Raw genomic sequence first — 19,164 nt, forward strand, 5'->3', positions numbered from 1 at the left:
ACCTGCTCTGACACATTTCTTTAAAATAAGTCCTGGTACAATGCAAATACTCACCAGTGGGGGAACAATTATGTAGAAGTTCCGCAAATGCATGTTCTTTGGACTGCGGAATTCCGGAGCAAATACATCCACAAGCATTTTGAAGTACTCTGTTCCTTCTGCAAAGTTACGTGTGAGGTCACTGAGCACAGAGTCCAACTGCCTGCAGAGGGTAAGCAATGTGTTACCTGGTTTCTGCTAGAAGTTTCTCTGCTTACTCACTTCTTGGGATAACAACCCTCTCTTCACCCTCTGGTACACCCACAATCCAGTATTTGGAAAAGAGTACCCTTCCTCCACAGCCAATTTGAATCATGTTTCTTGATTTAATTTCCTCAAGAAAGCTCTATGAATAGAATATTTGCATTTTTTCTACCTGAGGCCCTGCACATTCTAAAAGCAGAACTCGGACACATGGTGAAGAAAGTTTGTTAGTCTTTAACAACAAGGATTTCATCAGGACACCAGGCTCTAACAGTCTGTTAGTTCCAGTGCCACTTCGCATTTTCAAAACAACTCTTTCTGTTTTCTCTGCTTTGAAGCAAATATTTTTGCATAAAGGTAGCTGAACTTTTAACACACATACATAATACCTGCACTTACAAACATAAAATTAAAATTCTCTCATCCCATCCCTGCCCCAGACCTCAAAGGCATGATGTCAGTGTACCTTGCTGCTTTTCGTGTTTCTTCTGAGAGTCCTTCTTCTTTCACCAGCTCTTCGAAGTTAACAATATCCTCCAGATCAGGAACAAACCTGAAAACTTACTGTTTGTTAGGATTATGCTCAACTGTCTATGTTCACTGAAGTATCTACCCCTAATTTATAATTCAATTAATTTAATCTTCTTGGCTTGAACTACTTACTTCAAGTTATATCTTATCTGCCATACCATTTTCATCCAGGCACTATTAGCCTCACTTCTAAACACATACACACCATTATTTGTTCTTCTGCTTTTACTGGACTACCATCTCCTCTGTATCTTTTGATGCCCTTAGTAACTAAGTTTAATATTAATTTGCAAAAAAACTATTTCTTACTATGTAAAAGTCACTATGTTTTGATAACCTTCTATAAGCACAGACAATATCTATACAGAAAAAAGACATAGTTTTTCCAAGTTCCTCAAGGCTTGTATTATTTTTCCTTAATACGCCCTTGAAGTGATTAACATCAGAAATTACTGACTTAAAGACTAATGTCTTATGTGTACATTCTATTAACATTTTTCCAGGGTTTTTCCATAGAATTTCTTTTATTTTTAGTGGTTTATGGCAATGATTGTACAGTTCTGAATTCCAGCACTGTCTGATAATTCCCCTTGAATGAAGGCATATAAATAGACCTTTTCAAAATTCATTGGGGATGGATAAGAATCTAGGGAATACCAACAAGAATAGGGAGTAAAGGAATGAGGAGGAGTAAACAGAAAAATGAAATATTTGTGGAAGTACCTAATTGCACTACTACAGCAGTGAAGTCCACCAGATCTTATCATTCGTACATAACCCATAGCGTTGCCTTTAAAAACAAGAAAAAATAAAAAAGTAATTTGAAATTACTTAAATCCACACACACACACTTTTCATAGCTCCTATAAGCTCTGAAATGTAAATTAATATAATACTTTAGCTGGGTATATGGCCATTTTTTAAGTACATGAACTTAGCAGTTTTATGTTTTTACTAGCAAATACACTCAATATGGATAAAAGTCAGTTCCATTAACATAAAGAAAAGAGCTGAAAAGGGAACAGGAATGTTTGCAAACTCTAAGTATATTTTGGATTGAGACATGCAAATGACATTACTGTGTAATTAGATGAGAGCATTTATTTAGCATGGGCTACAAGTGAACTACTTTCTGTCTGACTGAAATTAAATCTAGGTTTAGCCTGAGCTAAAAGTTCAGCTACTAGGCCACGAAGATCTCTTTCACTTAATAACATTTACAACATCTTAGATAGCATTTCATACCAATTTGACTTATGAGTTGCCTGAACTGGTCAAGATAGCTCTGGCCATCCGGGGTTATTCCAAGTTTTCTGATGCCACGGTTGAATTTATCTGCTCTTTCAAAGGGATACTAGAAAAATATTTTAGAATAATTTGTAAGAATAATTACTTATCATTAGGAAAAAAAGTAGTCATCATATCAATACAATTCTATTTGCAATGTAGTCTTACTTCACATCTACAGTTTCATTTTTTTTATAAATTATATACCTGTTTGTCTGCATTACATGACAAAAGTCATTTGGCTAAGTCATTTCTGCAAGTTGAGAAGTAAAACAGAAGTGTTACTGAGAACAAGAAAGTATTCCTAAGAGAAATAAGCACATGACATACAAAGAAGCCAGCTGTCCATTTTACTAAGTACATAGTCTTCAAATTTTTCAGAAATCATTTTTCTAGCAGGGAAAAATCAGACCCTCATCCCCAAATCCTGACATACGGGAATGAGTACTACACGTTCACATCATTTTAGATTCAATTTGAATAAGCTTATTATTCAAAACTGACAACTGTTAAGCATGTTTTGGACCAGAAATTAAGAACCTCCAATAACCTACTACCCCATCTAATCATCCTTTTCAGGTCACTGGGAGAATGATTTTAGCCAGCCTCATGTTTACAGAGCAGACAGAATGAAAAAAGCCATCCTGAAGATAGACATTTGTAACACTGCATTTTGCTAGGACAAGAGATGTCACTTTGTATGGAGATACACAAATAATAGGAGTGTTATGGTTTGGTGCACCTTCAGTCACATAAAAGTAGCAGTTCTTATAGCCAAGTTACTCTCAAGCCATCAAAAACTGCAATACCTTGTGATCATTTTGATCCTTGACTTCCCTGAAGAATCTGATGTCTTTGATAAGTCTGGATTTGATATGTTCATCATACATGAACTGGCTAAAAATATAAAACTTTTTCCTCAAAAATTGGTAAGTGAAGTTTACCTAGAGGACAAAAAGAAAAAAACCAGTCATATCAAAAAAGTTAGCAAAGTAACAAACACATCTAACAGCCTTTTTTCAGAAGATGCCTGAGTACCTTGGACTATAAGTTCTCAGCATATTTTTTTAATTTCACTGGTTTAAAAGAATAAAGAAAACCATTCTCCTAGAAGGCCTACTCTCTTTCAGGAAGGCAGAGAGATCAAGGGACAAGTTCACTATTTCAGTCGATGACATAACCATTAGTTTGTCTGGAATATCCTGTGACTATCCTTTTGAAGTAACACAAACATTTCAAATTGAAATGGGCAGACAAGCTCAAATTCTTCAGTCAAGTCACAGAATCTGCATAACCTCCTGACACACCTTTTTCACTTCCTCAAAGTTTTCTAAAACACTTTCCCCTAAGGCAGAAGTACATTTCTACCCTACATATTTAATGCTTCTCTATCTGCGTAAATAAGCTTACTCACAATCAGAAGTGAGTAATTCTACATTACCAGGAAATGTAAAAGCACTTGAGAAACTGAAGCCCCCACTCTCAGAAGAATACTGCAAAAAACCATTAAAACCTTATTTTTCTAATAATTTCCACTTTGAAAGTAATGACTTGAGAGTGGGTTCACTATTTCAGCAAGGTTCTTTTTTTTTTTTTTTTTTGATAGGACCAGAAGAATAGAAAAAAAGAAAACAGCAAAGAGGTAAAAGTTAAGCAGCAGACTGGAAAGCATCAACCTGAAAATATCTTTGGCACTGTATGGAGACTATCACATTATTAAAACTGAACAATGACAAACTATTAGGAGATGCAGGATTTTGGAGGCTTTCATGCACAATTAAAAAAAAATAATCCAACAACAGTGCAAAAGATACTCACTGTTGTGTTCATGATTCCTGTTCCATGAGTTCGAATTGAATTAGCAATGTGCCGGATATTGATGGTGTTCAAGTGTTTGTTATTACTTGTTCTTTCAATGAAGATCTGGGAGGCACAGAGGGAAAAAGAAAGTTAATTACTCAGAACTGGTTCTGTGATATATTATCAATCTAAGTAGCACATATTCTGTTTCTGAAAGCAGCTGATAACTGGTGATTAGGGAAAGAACCAAAGAAATGCAGCATGCACAAACTTTATCTGGTAGGTTCTTCCAATTTTACAGAGCTGTGACTCAACAATTCCAAGGCAGATGTTCCACTGAGACTCCCATATTTATTGAGACTATATCTGACATTAAGTGGTCTAAACTCTTTTGACACCTGTTTGTACTTTTGGCCCCACTATTTACCATGGCAACAAGTTCCACTACTAAACTTTGTGCTGTGAGAAAAGGTACTTCCTTTTCTTTAAGAAAGCTGCTCATTTTTGTGGTGGGCCCCTCATTCTCACACTGTGAGAAACCCCACAGGTTTGTTCCCTGTAGATGTTCACCATGTCATTCACTGCTTCATCTCTCCAATAACACGTTTTCAGATACCCATTTTACAAGTTCAAAAATCACATATTTAGTATGTATGTCCTCATAGAGCAGTCAATTATCCTTGCTGCCTTGTAGATTCACTGGAAAATTGACATGGAGTGATCCACTGGCACACCATATCCAAAATATGCTTACACAACGTTCTCCAAGACCAAGCTACAGTATCCCCAAAGACATTTTTCTAGAGCAGCAGTAGCCATTTTACAGCTTGTCACTATGTATATTCAGCCTAGGTTTTCCTTACATATATACTACTCTACATTTCTCAACCCCTTCAAACTGGAGCCAAATGCCAGGAAAAGGATGGGATATACCTTACCTGATTATTCAGATTGTAGAGGTAGCGGGACACAAAAACATGAATATTTCTCATGATTTCCAAAACATCCAGACCCTGAAACAACATTATTTATTGAGAATTACTATGATAAAACTCCTCAAGAACATATCTAACCACTAAGGTGCAAAAATACTATTTTTTTATTGTTACTTGAAGATGTTTTAGGAAGCAATGTTTTCCTTTGCAAAATGAAGAATCTCTTAATTTTTGTTCAGTGTCTGCAAGATAATGCTTAGAGGAGATAAAGCAACTCAGCCCACATTTTAACATTTACACTGCTGCCTGTTTTTTTTCCAGCTTCTCCTGAAAGTAAGTAATCCCTCAAGTTTATTCCACAAGGCCCAATTATAAAAAAAAATTTGGCTGTTCTCAGATTCCAAATGGAATCTTGCCTTAGAGATTTCTGCAGACATATAGATGTCTGCAGAGACATAAGCAACTATGTACTTTTTTATATTCCTTTGCCCAACCTGTCTAGGAGACTGAAGTTTTCTATTTACAATACAAATTTTGCAGTTGTTTTGCTTGAAGGAGTCCATTCATTATCAATGTGCATGGAGAGGATGCTATTTAATTTATACACCCTATTTCCAGTTGTGCCATGGATTTTATCAGGATTTTCCTGGGGCTGGAGGGTTATGGAGTGTGAGCTGTCTTTGTTTTGAAGTAAAGCTTATATCAGAATGAATGTTATGAAACCAATGTTGTGAAATTATTTAATTTTTTATAACAATGTGGTGGCCAAATATTGTCAATAGAAAGCCAAACCCAGAAACAGAAACTGATCTACAGCACTTTTGTACCAAAAAGCAGTTAGTTCTGTGCCCTCCTTCCACTTAGGATGACAAAGTCATCATGAACATTAGAAAAAAAAAAAGGCAATATTTCTACGAGCTTTCACCAATGTGTTAATCCAAGTGAGGGAATGAAGATAACTGCCAAATGTGTCCAAGATACTAAAACTCTTAAAAGAAAGTCTTCAGAAATATGCAATTTGTAGACCCTATAAAAGTGAATACATTCACCATTAACTTGATGACACTGTAACTTTATTCTGCATGTAACCATGTTTAGCAGTTTTGAGGGGGCTGTAAGTCACTCTCCTATTAGTCTAAGCACAAGTGTCCCAAAGTCCTCAATGTCCAGCCTGTGAAACAGTTTCTCTTGATGATCAGTAAGGCAAATCTGCTGAGAAGCAAGCAGTAAACCAAGGAAAAGACACACCATGCAAAGGTCATTCCAGACTTGTGACAGTTTTATTTCAGACGCATTGCTTGTCAAATTGCTGACACTGAATCTTCAAGAAAACATTCTCTGACTTTGCATACTTGACTCATTTCATTAAATCTTACGTTAAAAAAATGAATCATACAAGTCCAACATGAAATTAACTGATATTGGTGTGATCTCCTAAAGTAAGTAAAGATCCTGTCTCACAAGTCAACCAGAAACTAAAGGTCACTTTTTCCAAACAGTTCTCTATTCTTGGGTACTTTAATTTCAATCAGTCCTTTGAACAGCTAGCTAGTGTGACAGTGGAATGGAACAAATTATACCCTGTGGGCACTGTACCTGTTCCAGAGTCTGGCTGGGAAGATGTGCCTCAGTCATACTCAAACCATAGCGCTGCGTTGCCAGGTTTCTCATTTCACTGTAGGTGGCCCAGTCATGAAGAGCTACGGTCGTTAAGTTGTAGAAGGTCTTGTCCAAATAGTGGGTTACATATGCTGTAAACACATAGAAGGATGAACTAAAATTATACCACCTATCTACTTAGAGAAGTGTGGAAAAAAGTGAAGAGATATACTAAGCCAAAGTATAACAGAGATTAAAATAATAGAAGAAAACATGTAACTCCTCACCTTTTATGTCAATGAATCGATTGAAAAAACGTATGGGGTTCAGAAAGAAGAAGTGAGCTAGATCCTTCATACCAACTCTGAAGGGGTTTCTGTCATCCAGCTTTAGGTGTGTATGAACTGATAAGCGTAGGTCCTTCTCTATCTCTTTACACAATTTGTCCAGCAAGTGCTATTAAGGGAAGTTAGGAAAAAAGAAAACGATCACAAACCACAAAACAAAACCAAAAAAGTCATGTTCAGTATCCACTTACAATGCTCTGTTAGCAGAATCAAAATTTCTCTCCACAGATACGTGGACTGACTGAACTACTGATGACAGCTTTGCCTTGGCAGATCCACACAAGTCCAAGCAAATCAACACTTGGGAGCCAGAAGGATATTTATTTCCCGTGTTCTTGTTCTAGTACACTGTAGCAAGAAAAAGCTATACAGCTCAGAAAAGGCAAAGGTTTAACTACCTAGTGCCATATTTTGCATGACTAAAATTTCCATGTAGGAGTTTAATGAAATTTAAACTTAAGTATTCTCACTTCTCATCTTAAGGGGAACTAGGTTGAGGGCTGTCTATCTAAATAGTAAGACCTAATTCAGTGAGGAAGAGTCTTGCAATAAGCAATTTGGCCTGAATGTCTGAAGAATATGTAATGTTTGGTTTTGAACTAGTCAAATAAAAACAGTGCTTCAAAAGTTAAAAATCAGGATTAAGGAAATGCAAATTTGCATTTTCTTTCTGTCAAACCTTCTTCATAATTCTAGATAATAATTCACTCAAGAGGCCATCTACATTTGCAGACCGTTCACTACTAAAAGCCATGCATACTAAAAACAGTAGCACTTATCTTAGGCAGAAGCAGATTAGCAGAAGCTAATCTGACAAAAAGCACTCCTCTGTCTGCACAGTCAAATCTGTAACTGAGGTTTTGCTAACTTATGTAATTTAGGGAGCATTATTTTCATGTTCCCAGCCAACAGATACCATTAACAACAGGTCTTAAATAACTGAAATCATCAGTCAAACTGAACACTTTCTTATTTATTAAAATACTTCACATCAATCTCAAAGTTCTCTGTGCTATTTTTATTGATCATATCAAGTTTGGTATAGTAGATGCTAGCCTGTAAAGATATTCCAAGCTTAGTGGTGTCTTTAGTTTCCAATCACAGCAAATTACCTCATTGAGCACTTCCATGATTTCTTTGTCATAGCATTCCAGAAGCACTTCATAAGATTCCAGGTGTCTTGCATGCATCATAGCAGGCACACAGTCCCGTAGTGCACTAAACATATACTGAAAAAAAATATTACTCTTAACAGACATGTCACCAGCATCTCAAATAATATTCAAAGCTAACAAAAATCAAAACCACTAGTCTTCCCATTTTTATTAAAAATGGACTTCATAAACCCTACTAAAGTTTCCTGTCCTTAATTGTACATCTGAAGTATTTAGTTGCCATTGATTTGCTGACTGGAAGATCATATTTTTTAGCTATTTCACCAGAAATTATTTGCACTATATTCATTTAAGTACTGTAACTGACCATGGCATGTACAACTCTGGAACAGATGATTGATTTTTATCAGGATTATCAAGCTAAAGCATAATTCATTTCTGCAGCAAACAGATAACATTTCAATGAGGGGAGGAGAGATGAGGGGTGGAAAAAGCTACAGGACAACTATTCCACACAGAATCACTGAACATAGTGATATGTGCTTCAGAAATATGTAACCACAATGAAGAACAAAGGCTTTTAGTGTTCAAGTCTGGCAAAGAGTGTTCATTTCAAATTAGAATGAATGAAGAGAGGAACAAAGACAGACAGACACACAGGGACCCAGAGTTAATAACAGCAACCCATGATTTTTAGAGCAATCTAACAGATATATTTAGAATAAAGATTGCTTTTATAACCTCCAGATTGAGAAGAAATGTTTGCTTTGGGAGCAGCCTGGTTTTTACTTTTTATTTTTTTGAGCTTTTCCTTCAAGAGCTTTAGTCTAAGCTTTACCGTCTTCATGTGAATCTCTCCCCCAACAGCAGCTTGTTAAACTAACATTACTTACATGTAGTCTAGCAGAATCAACTGCATTCTCATACACATCATCCAAATAGATTGGAAAGACTGCTCGATGCCAGTATAAGAAACAACAGTCGCATTGTGCTCGAACTCTAGAATATAAGATTACTTATTAGACACAGAATTGGAAGAAACCATTCTTCTAACACAGTGATACTTATTTTAGTGTGTTTAAACTAAATGTTAATGTTCCAGATGAGTTGTCCTCCCAAAGAAAGTTCTTAACAACAAGAACTTTTTATTTCTTGTTTCCCACTAGCCTATTTATAAATAAAAGTTACCTGCTTCAGAAAAAAGGTTCAGTGGGCCTCACTCAGCAAAATCCTAAATAACTATTTTGTTATTACATGTAATTAGTAGCCTAGAGGTCAAATGTATCTTGTTGGTTTCTCCTGTAAGTCAAAGGAGTAACAGGCCTCTCCTGATACAACCTGTGAACACTTATGCCAGGAATTTAACTGATGAGTCATCCACTGAAGATGTTTGTCTCTCTCCATAAAATATGCATGGAACCCAGATATCCACCTGGCTTTCGAATGGCCAACATTATGTAACTTGAGTGTCCACTGAAACCACAGCAGCAGTAAAACATGGTGTGACATCTCCCAGACAGACTGGTACTAACTCATAAATTTTGGGTTTGAGGTAGGAGGAAGACGTCAGTTTATCATAAAGCCGAGTCATCCAAGGAAGTGACAGAATTTCTGAACAATGACAGAAGTGAATTACCTAATGGGCAACAGTTAGGTAAAATATAACTTGCCCAAAGACCAGAGCTTCAGTGTTAACTCTGAAATTTTTTTCTGTCCATCCCTGGGTCTACAAAACATGCAAAAATCACCACCAGCATGCAGTGACCAGATTTTGCCATTCACACAGTGAAGATACAGCTCCCCCAGAGACACTACACTGCCTTCTACATACTACATGCCACTGCTTACCGCTCTGTAAGTTCACTGATCAAGTCTAGTTTTTTCAGAACTAACTGGAGGGGAATGAGTTCTTCATCTTTAAAGGTTTTCTATGGAAATGAAGAAAAAAAAAAAAAAAGGCAAAATAAAAAATAAACACAAGATTACATTTATTTATAAGACACTACAACAAACAAGTAAAGGGCTGGAACAATCATGGCACTTACCATCTGTGTTCCCACACTTAGTGCAAGGGAAACAATCAGTCGCCTCTGTTTTGTACTTGGCCCATTGAGGGTATTCTCAGCCAACACCAAAGCAGAGAGGACATCCAGGCGTTGCTCACTGTACTTTTTATCAGAAATTACTCTTTTCTTGATGACAGAAAGACAAAGAAATTCAGAGAAAAGTTACCTAAGCCCAAAAGTAACAGCTTACTACTTATTTCCAAAGCTTGAGGAGTTGTCATAAATTATTTCTGCAAACAAATTATCTTTTGTGAACAGGGTTCACTGAATCCAGATTCACTCACTCCATCAGTTCAGCAATATTGCCCACCTACACTGTTGGAATACGTGCAGTTCAACGTGAACATAGGTCCTACAGAACACAAACACTGTGCAAGCTGCATGCAACTGCATGCCAATTTTAGTTCTAAGGAACATGTAATTTAAATTTTTAATCAGCAACTCTCTGTTGTTGGTAACAAAATCCAGCTTGCAGCTGAAAAGCCACAAGGTGTACAAAGATGGTAATAACTACAGCTTGCAATTTTCTACAAATTTTAATTTACCAGAAAGATTAGGTGACCATATTTGCATGAACAAATGAAGGGAACCAAGTCTTCTGGCCAAGAAGCTGAAGTCACAGATGTATTTGTGAGTAGCAGTGTAACTCAGAAGAGGTACACTTTCATGAAAGAGTTAAAGAAAACATCTTTCAATTCTAAGTGTATTCAACATGAAGCTCCCAACCTTACCTGCTATATACCTTATACCTTACACCACTTAGAAACAAAGTGGAGCAGATAAAGGGTAGTACTGATGGATTCTTTTACTTACCAACAACTACCTTTTACATATTTTCTGATAAGTAGTCAAAACATCAAGAATTGGTCACCTATGGGTTCTCTTTAATATCCTTCAATACACCAGTCTTAGCATATTTTTATGCATTTAGAAATAATTGTCATGTAATTACAGATATAATTTGAAAAGGTTATGAAAGTTATCCACACATATGTGAACTGTTTGAAGATATAGTTTTTCTTAGTAGCTTTGAAGCCTAGAATTTCTTCAGTTCATGCTACTCCTGCTAAGTATATACATATTTTTTTTAGAAGTACAACTATTTTATTTGTTACCCTAAAAAAATACAGAGAAGCCAGATACATAAATTGAGATTACAGCCAAAGAAATGGGAAATTCTATAGCTGCAATGCTAACAATAGTATACATCCTTTGTAATTCTGGTACTGATTGTGATGAAAGAATAAAAACAATCAGTAATATATCAGAACAGGAATACTAAAAATCTCATTTTCCTATTTGCCCTGAATTCTGAAATTCAAGATGATAAGCAAAGGAAGCCATTTTATCCCACAGTGAAACAGTGAATATATGTCCACACTAGACTCCTGTAAGCCATCATGTACTGCTACTTTGCCAAGCAAAGATTTAAATAACAGCCTGTTTGCTTAGACCTGAAACAGATTGTTTTATGAGTGTGCATCAGAAAAGAAGTAAGCAAAGGTCAGTTTGTGAAAATCACTAGAAATAAAAAACAAAAAGAACACAAGAGGAAGATGACAAGAGATGCAGCAGTTTAGAGTAAGAGGGGAACCATTCTTGGTCAAAAAATAGATAACCACCTAAGCTGTACAGTTTTCTGGGATACAGTTCTGAACTTCTGGAAAGCTTATATATCTGTGGATTATGACAGAGAATTACACTACAGATCTTGAAAAAATAAGAAAAATACTTTAATTTAAAATTAATATTTTTTAAAATACTTAGCTAGGAAGACTAATTATTAGAACTTGGATTACATACCTTGGCTACAGAAATAGAGTGAAGAGCCTGATACTGCAGATGCTGAGTGATATGTGTCACAGAGTCTGCCACAACCATACTTCTTCGGTAAAACATGTGTTCTATTGCCTGAAGTCAATCCCAAAACACAACAGTTCATGCAGTTACTGAAATTGTTGCCTTTAGAATCTGGCTTTATGCTGGGTGACTAATCCATACAGCAAATACAGACTCTTTCCACTTTGCAATGTACAGTTAGTAGCCGTTGCAATTAACCCTTAGAAACTGAGAAAAATCAAACTGCTCGGGAGCATAAAAAAGTTTCAGGACTGATCTAAGGAGTCACCCAACTGGTGAGCAGCTTGGCAGAAAAGAACCTGAGTGTCCTGGTGGACACCAAGTTGAATGTGAGGCAGCAACATGCCCTTGCCACAAAGAAGGCTAATGGTAGTTTTGACTGCATTAGACAAAACTTTGCTGACAGGTCGAGGGAGGTGACCCTTCACCTCTATTCAACACGTCTGGAATGTTGGGTCCAGTTCTGTGCCCCTCCCAATTTTTTTTTAATATGGGATGTGTGATCAACGTTCATTGTAATCTCCTACATGAAATAGTTTTCATCCAGTGACCTACCTTCAGAAGTTCCACAAGTCTGCACAGGGCTTTCACTGAGGTTTTCGTCATAGGTTTTTGCATTGACATGTAAAGATTCATTGTAGTTTTAACGATGGTGCTAAGACTGTATGCATAAAGAAAACCCTAAAAATAAAATGAATACAAGGGGAGAAAAGAGAAAAATAGTATTTCCACAACGTTGTCAATCAAATAAGTCCTCTCTGACAGTCAGCATAACGGACAATTTTTGCCTCTGCACATCAGAGAATCTACCACTCCACTGTATTAAGCAAGCCTGAGATCCCAAAGCTGAATAAAACCCTTTCAATAGCAGACATATGAACTGCTTATGACTCAGTAGATCATCTGATTCTAAAGTCATTCAAATTAAACATAGGTTAGTGAATTAATCACAGAGCCTCAAAGGTGTAAAAATTTCAGACCTACTGTAAACCAACCCACCAAACAATTCCCATCCCCCCAAAAAACATCCTATCACTAAAACAATCTAAACCTTCCAGATTCTGTGGAATAAATACACAAACAGTATTTATACAGTTTTACACTTTTGAAATAGAAATGTCCATCCCACAATAAAGAAACCAACTATTTCCACATCAATATATGCTAAGCTTTTAAATACAATGTCAGTTACATAAACCATGACAAAAACATTATTAAACTTATTCCAAAGAAAAAACAGTAACAATAAAAAAAGATAGGAAAAGTCTGCAAGCACTGCAGGAAACTCAGTTCAGTACGGAGCAAAATTCTAAGTCCACTGCAAGTAATTTCAAGGTAAAAACCACAGATCCTAGCACATGTGTGTCTTCAGTTACAGAAGATTCAAGACCATGCTTTCACACACCTTACTGATTTTCTGTCAGGCAGACAGATACATATAAAGTTGGCAAAAAATAAATTCAGAAATAAGATGCATCTTACACTAAGACTACATGCTGTTAGTAGTCTGGTCAAAAGAAAACCAGCTGTCTCTTGCAAAGAACCATCAGTAGGCAAAGCACAATGAAACACAAAACCTTTACTGGGAGCATGTATTGTCCTAAATAAAACTAAATTAGACACTGGTTCAGTCCAACTTAAGTACCTCGTGACTCAAAAGGAAAGAAACCCAAAACCTTTACTACAGAGCAAATGAAGTTTTCTTGATTTCCTAAGTCTAGAGAAAAATCCAAAATTTTAGCCATCGAGTATTTAGTCAGATTCCCTTTCTCTACATCCTTTATGGAAAGGTCTTTTATACAGAATTCCTTAAAGAGTATCTACTGGGCATTAAAAGTTTTATAAGACTTCCCACACTGTAAATTATACACTGATGATCACAGGACTCCTGTGATTTCCTTTTATGTTCAACAACTTGCATCAAAACATCAGTTTGCTGCATCACCGCATTAAAAGACTGCACACCTGGATGAAGACATTGCAGCGGTTCGAAAGATCTTCAGAAAACTTTGTCATGCGTTGCTCCTTGGACAAGATAGATTCCATTTTTGTCATCCACGAGCTCACAAAAACGTAATATGACTGCATATCTCTGGGGAAGGAAACAAAGAATGTTGCTCGCCTCAAATAAGAACAGTGTGAAGACTTTCTCTTTCCAAAACTTAAAATTCTTGCAAGGGAAACATCTTAACTCTTCAGTCCCCAAAATAACAACTCACCATTCCCAAAAGTATCAGAACCACATACTCATTTACTTTTTAATTCTCTATAGGTAAGGATTAGTCTGCCAATTATATCTGTACAATGAGTCAAAAATCACCTGTCTTTCAAGAGAACAAATGGCCCTCTTAGTAGTACATATACTACACTTCCTTAAATTAAAACAGGAAATAAAACTGTTAGAAAATGCTTTTAAAGACTACACAAAAAAGTCCAACACTGGGTATAAGTTTTTTCATCCAAGTTTGAATTTCTGTTGTATTATATACACACACATACAAAAGTATAATTTGTCATTACATCAATGTCAGACTGGACTGCTCTTACGTAACAAAATTCTACAGAACTTTATCTGCTTGAATTACACTAGTAGTAATTAAATGTTCAAATAGAGTTCACTTTTATAAAACTCTTTATTCCATGCTATCGAATTGCAACACTGCACTACAACTTATTGCAGCACTTGTAGCAGGAATATATTCAGATCACTGATTCTGTTACCAAAAGTTACACTTTAAAGAGGACTCATATTTAAGGTAATAGTGCAATTATCAAAAGCAGTGCAAGGATTTATAAAAAAGCAAGAAAACATTACTTGCACTATTCAAATCAGCAGAAGGAAAATCTGGATTTTATTACAATATCCTCAAAATTGTGTGTACAAAGTAAGGCAACAAAGCCTGTGAAGGGTCTAGAGCACAAGTCCTATGAAGAAGCTGGGGTTGTTCAGCCTGCGGAAAAAGAGGCTCAGGAAAGACACTACTGCTCTCTACAACTGCCTGAAAGGAGATTTTAGCAAGGTGACAGTCAGCCTCTTCTCCCAAGTGACAAGACAAGAGGAAATGGCCTCAAGTTGTGCCAGGTGAGGTTTAGATTGGATATTAGGAAAATTTCTTCACCTAAAGGGTTGACAAGCACTGGAACAGGCTGTCTAGGGAAAGGGTTGAGTCACCATCTCTGTAGGTGTTTAAAAGCCACGTAGATGTGGTGCCTGGGGACATGGTTTAGTGGTAATGGCTCAGAAATAATTGGGTTAACAGTTGGACTTGATTATCTTAGAGATCTTTTCCAAGCTAAATGATTCTATGATTCTACGAAATGTCTGTGAATACACAGATTTTTTTTCAACCTCTTTTTAATCTTAAGTACCACTGCCCAAGACCAGAAGCAAAGCAGCAGTGCAGTTATGCCCCATCCAGGAATTAAAGCCCAAAAAAGACTCAGTCACAGCTCTTGAATCTTTCTGTGGTTGCAGGACATAAACTAGGAAGAAGTGGATTGAAAAAAAACAGAGAAGTAGAGAAAATAATCTGTCAGAAACGGGGAAGTAGAGAAAATAATCTGTCAGAGGATCACGTAGGCAAGGAGTTGCTTTTCCCCCTTCCCTCCTCCCCTCCAACTCAGTTCTGCCAGCTTGCTTGTAGGGTTTGAAGACAACATGAAAAATTAAAGTTTTTACTCCTATTCCACAGAACCCAGTTTCCACCTTCTTGTTTTGGTCTGAAACAGAAATCTTAGCCCTGTTACCTTCCTATGCAGTACACTTGTTCTTAACAACTAAAAAAAATTCATCTTATCTTTAAGCATATTTTAGAAGAGAAGGAAGTGAGCTGCAAACTACATGCAGAGCACAAAACAAGAGAAGCTTTTTTCAAATACAGATAATTTCAAAGACCATTAAAAAAGCAATAAAAACAGTCACAAAGAAAGAAATGCTTGCAAAGAAAGTATCCTCACCAAGCAGAGAAAAACTTGATTATAAGTCTACTAGCAACTTACCTCCATAAACACATAGAAAGCAGAGAGCCCTAATAGAAAACAGAGCAGCTCGGGTTACTAGACACTAGTTTAAAATAAGAAGGAACTTGAAAGTATGGAAATAGAAGTAACTGAAAGAAATATTTAGAACTTGCAGGAGCAGTTATTTTGGTGTCATAATACACATTTTTCTGAAAGCATGACATGAAAAGCAGCTTAGTTTTGACTAAAACTTTTTGCAGCAACATTAACACATGCACACATTGCTGCACTGAAGTGGAACAGGTGATTAACACCACTGAGCAACAATATACAACAGGCTAGTACACTGAATGAAGAAACTCAGAAACCCATGGTTTATAACCTCTTTGCCAAACAGCATCATGCAGCAGTATTTAGAAAGCATACTTGGTAAGTGACTGTGCCCTCTGCTGCAGAAAGTTCTCCCTTTGTGTTTTTACTGAATGAATACTTTTCTTGTCCACAAGTTTGGCAGCAGCTGGTATCTTCTGAATCAGAAAGTTGTCAGCAAACCAGATAATGTTAGCTGTTAATGTAATGGCTGGCACCTGTAAAGAAAAAAAAAAGGGGGGGAATACTACCAAGTAGCAATAAACATAATTAACTACAACAAATACTATGCCACCATGCATGTTTCTTATGCCTCTTTTAAGTCAAAACACAGTTTTTTTCTGCATAACTGGTTTTTACAAAGTATTACATTCATGTTAATAAGAAGTTTCTTTCCTAGAAGCCCACTAAGGACACTACAGGCAAAGTTATTACCACTCTAAACAGTATTAGAGATTCTAAACACTATCAGAGAATTTAATAATTTTGTAATACCATCCAATATGAAAAGGCCCAAATCACCTTTGGACTTAGAGGTCTTCCAAAAGACATGTTCATAGCCAAGGTCAAAACCCACAGCATTTATTCAGCACCAGAGTACTCATAACTCAAACAGTTTTTTGTCCTCAGTGCCACATTAATCTTGAGAAGAAATATTTTAATGGTAATTTCAAGTTATTTTACCTTGCTGCTATGTGAGTACCCAAGTTTTAGACCATCTCTAGAAGAAAATGGCCAAGTTATAAAAAGTAGGAAATTCTCAATTCTGCTTTCTGACATATTTTTTGTAAATTGCGTGTTCTTTCTTTTCCCAAGTCTGTGCTATGCTATGCATCTAAGAAAAGTATCTCCTTCATGACTGAAGATTTATTTCCCCTCTCAATTATTGACAAAACAATAAAGCATTCACCTTTTTACAGACATCCAACAATGACTTGTAAAATTTCTTGTCTACAGTCCGAAAAATCTGAAAATGCAGTACAAAGAGGCCACAGATGCCCACATATTTATCTCTCTGGTCCATTTCTGAAGGTTCACCTGCAGGAACACAGCTTTGGTTAAGTTTACTCCCAGGTAAACAATATAAACAATTTTAGAAACAACTAAGCTGGCAGGAAAAGTACGGGCTCGCATTACCAAGTTTGGCTTCAACATTTGCAAAAGCTGTGCGAAGAGTATGAGCGAATTCTTCGGCAAATGTGCTGTTCTTCGACACCGACACCCCACCATTTAAGGAATCAAACTGTTGCTCTATACAGGCCTGAGTAAAAAGGGGAAAAAAAAGCATAATGATAAGGCCATGAATTCTGGACCTCAAAAGAGTACTGGTCTTCAAGAGAAGAGCTCACTGATTTAAGACTAAACTGAAGTAAGTCAGACTTCTACAGCATACGGATTTTTAACAATGCTTACATTTTTTAGCATAATAACAGAAAATACTAAAAAACCTCTTATAACTGGCATTCAAAACCCCATTTTATTAATTTCTCATCTCCTTTAAGGAGCATTTTTAAAGAAACCATTTGATGTGCTAGTGCTAAGAAACTAGATGCATACTTTTATTATTACACTATAACTACCCTTTACCTAAACAAGATTATCATGCAAGTCACTTGTAGGATATGGTTTATGACCCTGTAGCATAAAATCACACACTACTGCTGGTGGTTTAAAAAAGTACCAAAACCCACACAGAAGTCAAAAAATAGAAACACGTTTCATACTTTCTAAGGATATTAGAGAAGTCTTTAGTGGAACTGCATTTAAACATAATTTTAATGTATTTTTGTTGAGAAGAAGCATTTGCAGCTCAGTAGGGGAAACTTCCTGAGTGAATACCAGCCCAATCCTACTGATGTCTCAAACACATAATGAAGTCTTTGCACTAATGCAACATTAGGGAAATCTAAGATGAAAAATGGATATCTGGTAGCAATGTCCTTTGAAAGAATAAGCCAACTGTGCTTAATTATTTACCTACAATTTCCCTTTTAAAGGCTTTTACAGAACCCTTCTTCCCTATACCATTGTAACCTGCAAGAACTGAACAACTGACTCTGCTTTGACCAAATTCAGCAACATTATCCTCTGCCCACTCTGCCACAGCATCCAATTTCAATGTCTCAAATACATGCCTTTCTAAAAAAAGATGACTTCTTGTATGAACACATTTAACTGTACTGAAAATGTACTAATCCTTCTCACCCACCTGTGCACTTGCATGTTTCAGGGGTGCACCATTGAAGTGGTTCCCAATGACCTGTCTCATAAGCTAGGAATGAGATGTCACACTTAATGTATTTTAAATGTTACTCAGGAGACTAATTAATTTGCAGCTAAAATGAAGCGGACCTAGGCTATGTAAGCCTGCTCACTATCACATGGACAAAACCAGACTCCCTGATAATACACAGCCCTAATACCAAGTTGTCTGTGTTTCCCTAATTCGGCAAAACAGTCAGCATTTACTGCTACCATTCAAAGCTTGGCACAGTTCAAGCACATGAGAAGAGCAAGGAAGGATGTTACAATAGAGCCTTTTTTTTCCTCCCATGCAAGAGTCAAATTCACATATCACTGGAACCGGAACAAAACCAAAATACAAACAAACAAACCATTCTAAAAAGAGCGTTGCTTTCATGTTTGTTTTCCCTATCATACTGGGGAACATTAATTTCATTACCTGAAATATCATTCCTTCAAGTAACTGGCATTCCAGTTTTAACAGTAGTTTTTCAAATGGCTTCAGTTTATCTTCTTGAATTCCAAACTTGGAAGGGTTGTGATGGACAGATTTTAGCAGCCTGTAAGGAATAGGTGTGGAACACATACATACAAGACAATTAAAACACGCTCACAGTTTTATCATATTCTGCACTATTTTGATAATAGATTTTGATTGCCAACACCTGCTCTTAGCAGCAACTCCAAAATTTAAAAAAAAAAAAAAATAAATCAAAAACCCCACAAAAAACACTAGGTCTATAGAATCAACTTGCAACTGAGTAACTCACATTTAATTTAGATTTTCAAGGAAACACTTATTATTCCA

General features: G+C 36.4%; 1 protein-coding gene across 5 annotated transcripts in view; it reads right to left on the minus strand.

Annotated features, from left to right (window-relative positions):
• Positions 1 to 19,164, minus strand: part of WASHC4 (WASH complex subunit 4) — a 41,881-nt gene that overhangs the window by 9,183 nt on the left and 13,534 nt on the right. For all 5 annotated transcript variants that reach the window (XM_051784364.1, XM_051784365.1, XM_051784363.1 and 2 more), the window contains 20 exons: positions 18,796 to 18,916; positions 17,250 to 17,373; positions 17,023 to 17,150; positions 16,170 to 16,330; positions 13,749 to 13,875; positions 12,339 to 12,464; positions 11,727 to 11,834; positions 9,903 to 10,049; positions 9,706 to 9,785; positions 8,751 to 8,856; positions 7,855 to 7,971; positions 6,683 to 6,851; positions 6,393 to 6,547; positions 4,800 to 4,874; positions 3,880 to 3,984; positions 2,871 to 3,005; positions 2,020 to 2,128; positions 1,498 to 1,564; positions 710 to 796; positions 55 to 202 (listed from right to left, as the gene is read on the minus strand). In XM_051784364.1, coding sequence (XP_051640324.1) covers positions 55 to 202; positions 710 to 796; positions 1,498 to 1,564; positions 2,020 to 2,128; positions 2,871 to 3,005; positions 3,880 to 3,984; positions 4,800 to 4,874; positions 6,393 to 6,547; positions 6,683 to 6,851; positions 7,855 to 7,971; positions 8,751 to 8,856; positions 9,706 to 9,785; positions 9,903 to 10,049; positions 11,727 to 11,834; positions 12,339 to 12,464; positions 13,749 to 13,875; positions 16,170 to 16,330; positions 17,023 to 17,150; positions 17,250 to 17,373; positions 18,796 to 18,916 — 2,395 coding nt within the window. The remainder of the gene's footprint in view (positions 1 to 54; positions 203 to 709; positions 797 to 1,497; positions 1,565 to 2,019; positions 2,129 to 2,870; positions 3,006 to 3,879; positions 3,985 to 4,799; positions 4,875 to 6,392; positions 6,548 to 6,682; positions 6,852 to 7,854; positions 7,972 to 8,750; positions 8,857 to 9,705; positions 9,786 to 9,902; positions 10,050 to 11,726; positions 11,835 to 12,338; positions 12,465 to 13,748; positions 13,876 to 16,169; positions 16,331 to 17,022; positions 17,151 to 17,249; positions 17,374 to 18,795; positions 18,917 to 19,164) is intronic.

Source organism: Manacus candei, unplaced genomic scaffold, assembly GCF_025592945.1.
Source record: "Manacus candei isolate 608988 ecotype Guabito, Panama unplaced genomic scaffold, ASM2559294v1 h1tg000018l, whole genome shotgun sequence".
Taxonomy (NCBI): domain Eukaryota; kingdom Metazoa; phylum Chordata; class Aves; order Passeriformes; family Pipridae; genus Manacus; species Manacus candei.